The 3,015-nt window shown below is 26.5% G+C and overlaps 1 protein-coding gene across 1 annotated transcript; it reads left to right on the plus strand.

Moving 5' to 3' along the window:
• The first annotated feature begins 2,580 nt into the window (after positions 1-2,580).
• LOC101263200 (nuclear transcription factor Y subunit C-4-like) lies at positions 2,581-3,015 on the plus strand. The gene has a single exon (XM_026028868.2). The coding sequence runs from the start codon at positions 2,581-2,583 to the stop codon at positions 3,013-3,015; it is 435 nt and encodes a 144-aa protein (XP_025884653.2).

Genomic DNA, 3,015 nt, shown 5'->3' on the forward strand with positions numbered 1-3,015 from the left:
AACATCGCCACTAACGGAAAATAAAATTTATGAAAGATAAAACTTTGATGAAGAATTGATCAATCAAATATTTGAATAAAAATACTGATACTAATGTAACATCACGAGAATTGTAGGAACAAATTTGTAGTAATTATATTTCTTTTTAGAGAGAATAATAATGATTTTCCTACTGAAAGTGTAAGAGAAAGAGAGAGATGCAAAACTATGGACAAACAAGTAGTTTTCCTTTAGAAAATGAAAAATGTGTGCTAGCTAACACAAAAAAAATAAAAAAATTAAAAAATTAGCCCGTAAATAATGTCTAAAATCTAAAAAAAAAAGTCTCCATTTTTAATTTATTTCAATCTTCTATATTTTGTAATATAAAATTATATTTGATAAAGATTTAAAAAGTATCTTGAGTTTTTGTAATATTGTGTCTAATTTATTATGAGGTGTGATTTTCTCATATTTTATCTATGACACTCATCACTATAAATAAGATTTTCATTTAATTAAAATAAGTATATGACCCCAATTTCCTTATTTATAAATTACGTAATTGTATTGTACCTCAAACATCAACATTTATCATTAGGCTTAGTCAATTTGTAATTAGTTTTCTTTCTCCTTTGTATATATAAGCACTATCATTTACCTTACTTTTAATTATGTCTATGTTAATTTAGAAACAATTTGCCTTTGATCACATTTCATGAAAAATAACTCTGATCAGTCGATGGTGATGAATACTATGACAACATATATAATGAAGCTATGAGTGAATTTAACAATTACTTAGTTGTATTAGAGAAAAGTGTATAAGTTACCATTTATCAACACCGCAATAAAATAAGTTTGATGTGTATATATGCTTAACCAACAGGCTTTATTTGGTTGCAAAATAACTTGGTAGACAAAATGAGGTACATGAGAAATTGAGAAGGTCCATTTTTTTTAATTGAGAAGGCAAATGCGTTAAACTTTGTGTTCTCTTTTGTAAAGTAAAACAAAGTAATAGTAATGCCAAATTTGACTTGTAAACCTAATTGTTTTCGCAAAGAAAACAAGAAATATGAAGTTATTTTATTCACTTGTCGTCATTATTGATAAAATAACAAATATTTTCTATATACATTAGTGTGTTTAAAGTGTTGAATCTAAATAAAAAAATTTCAAAGAGGCACTTTATAGATCAATTTAAAGATAAAAAGAAACGCCGAGGAGTGCGAGATTTTTATCAATTTGAAAAGATTAACAATGATTGTACATAACTCAATTTATCTGATTGGAGATCAAATGAACTAGATTTATATATATATATATATATACCCTCCTATGATGTCTGAATATAGTGTTATACCACAAATTAGTGAGGCTAATTAGTTAAAGGAAACATTGTATGAAATAACAAATTATTAATTCAAATTAAATGCCATATTCATAGTTTATTCTTATTTTAATTTGCAGCAAACATTCCCTTTTTTGCCATCTGATTCGGTATATAATTAGTCATTTTCGATATATACAATTATTCATTTTATACATTTTGGTATAAAATGTATAAAATGCATTTATGTTTGTATAAAGCTAGAGAAAAGTGTTTATACAAATATAAATACATATATTTTTGTCCTATACACTTGTAATTATACAAATACAGATCTTATTACACAAATTACAATATATAAATGAATTTATACAAAAATGAGCAATTTGTCTAAAATTAGATGTTTGTAGCGAGATTATACAATCAAAAGTTCCATAGCAAACAGTTATGAAACGCAATTGGACAAACTATAGTTATGACATACAAATATAAAATTTATGTTTGCTATATGCGAAAGTTGCTCTTAGTTAAACGTTTAATCCAATTCATATATTTTATAGGTTGTGTATTGCTCTGCATAATACATTTGATGATTAAACCTATAGATTTTAAAACACTCATGAATCTTAGGATACGCATATGACATGTTGGCACAAATATTGTGATGACAATAATGATTTTTCAAGTATAATCATGTGATATAATAAAACATTGAGTTTATAAAAAAAAATCTTAGTTCATAGTAGTTTTAGAATTCACCAACTATTCTATAAAATTAATCTTGTTTTATAAAAGTATGATTTATAGTCTACCAGACATTAAACTTGACACATTGTACACATATATGAAAGCCCATATATAATAAATTTTCTATTTCTTTCTATTAATTATTGATTTTTTGTGATATATGGAGGATTCTAGAAAAAAAAATTAAAAAATTATTTTATTAATATCTCCGCTCATTATTTAATACCTTATTGACTAGAACTAACTAATATTTAATATCTTATTGACTAGAACTAACAAGTATTTAATAGAATGATTTTCTTACAATTTTATTATGACATATTAAATTGTAACAATTTTTCATTAATAGTCTTAGCTTGAACGTAGATTTAAAAATGTCTAGGTTCATTCATTTAATATGATTTAAAAATTTATAATTAGATTTATTTTTCTCTTTATGTATAGAGAAAACCCAGTTGTGTGTATGTATCAATCTTCCATTTCTCTCCGTGTCTGAGCTTGTAAACAACGAAAAAATCACCATGGAAAACAACTCTGAGAAATCCACAGTGAATGCAACTCAATCCGTTGATGCGTACTCAACGATTTCTCATCTTAACATTGAAAAGATTGAGCAAGAATATATGGAGATGTTTTGGACAGACCAGGAGAGAGAAATGGAGAAAATTGACAATTTCAAGAACAATCTGCTAGTTTCACCTAACCGTATCAAAAACATCATGAAGACGAACAAGGATGTCCGAAGGATCACTTCTGAATCGCCTGTTTTGCTTGCTAAGGCATGTGATTTTTTCATTCAAGAACTCACCCTTCGTTCCTGGCTTAACGCTCAAGAAAATCATCGACGTATTTTGAAGAAGAAAGATGTCACTGATGTGATTAAGCGGAATGACAATTTGAATTTCCTTTTTGATGATGATGTTAATTCCACTGGAGGCAACAATGGACATACATGA

Source organism: Solanum lycopersicum, chromosome 3 (genome assembly GCF_036512215.1).
Source record: "Solanum lycopersicum chromosome 3, SLM_r2.1".
In the NCBI taxonomy this organism is placed as follows: Eukaryota; Viridiplantae; Streptophyta; class Magnoliopsida; order Solanales; family Solanaceae; genus Solanum; species Solanum lycopersicum.

Excerpts from the sequence above, each read along its gene's own strand:
- LOC101263200 (XM_026028868.2), top strand. The coding sequence starts at position 2,581 with ATGGAAAACAACTCTGAGAAATCCACAGTGAATGCAACTCAATCCGTT.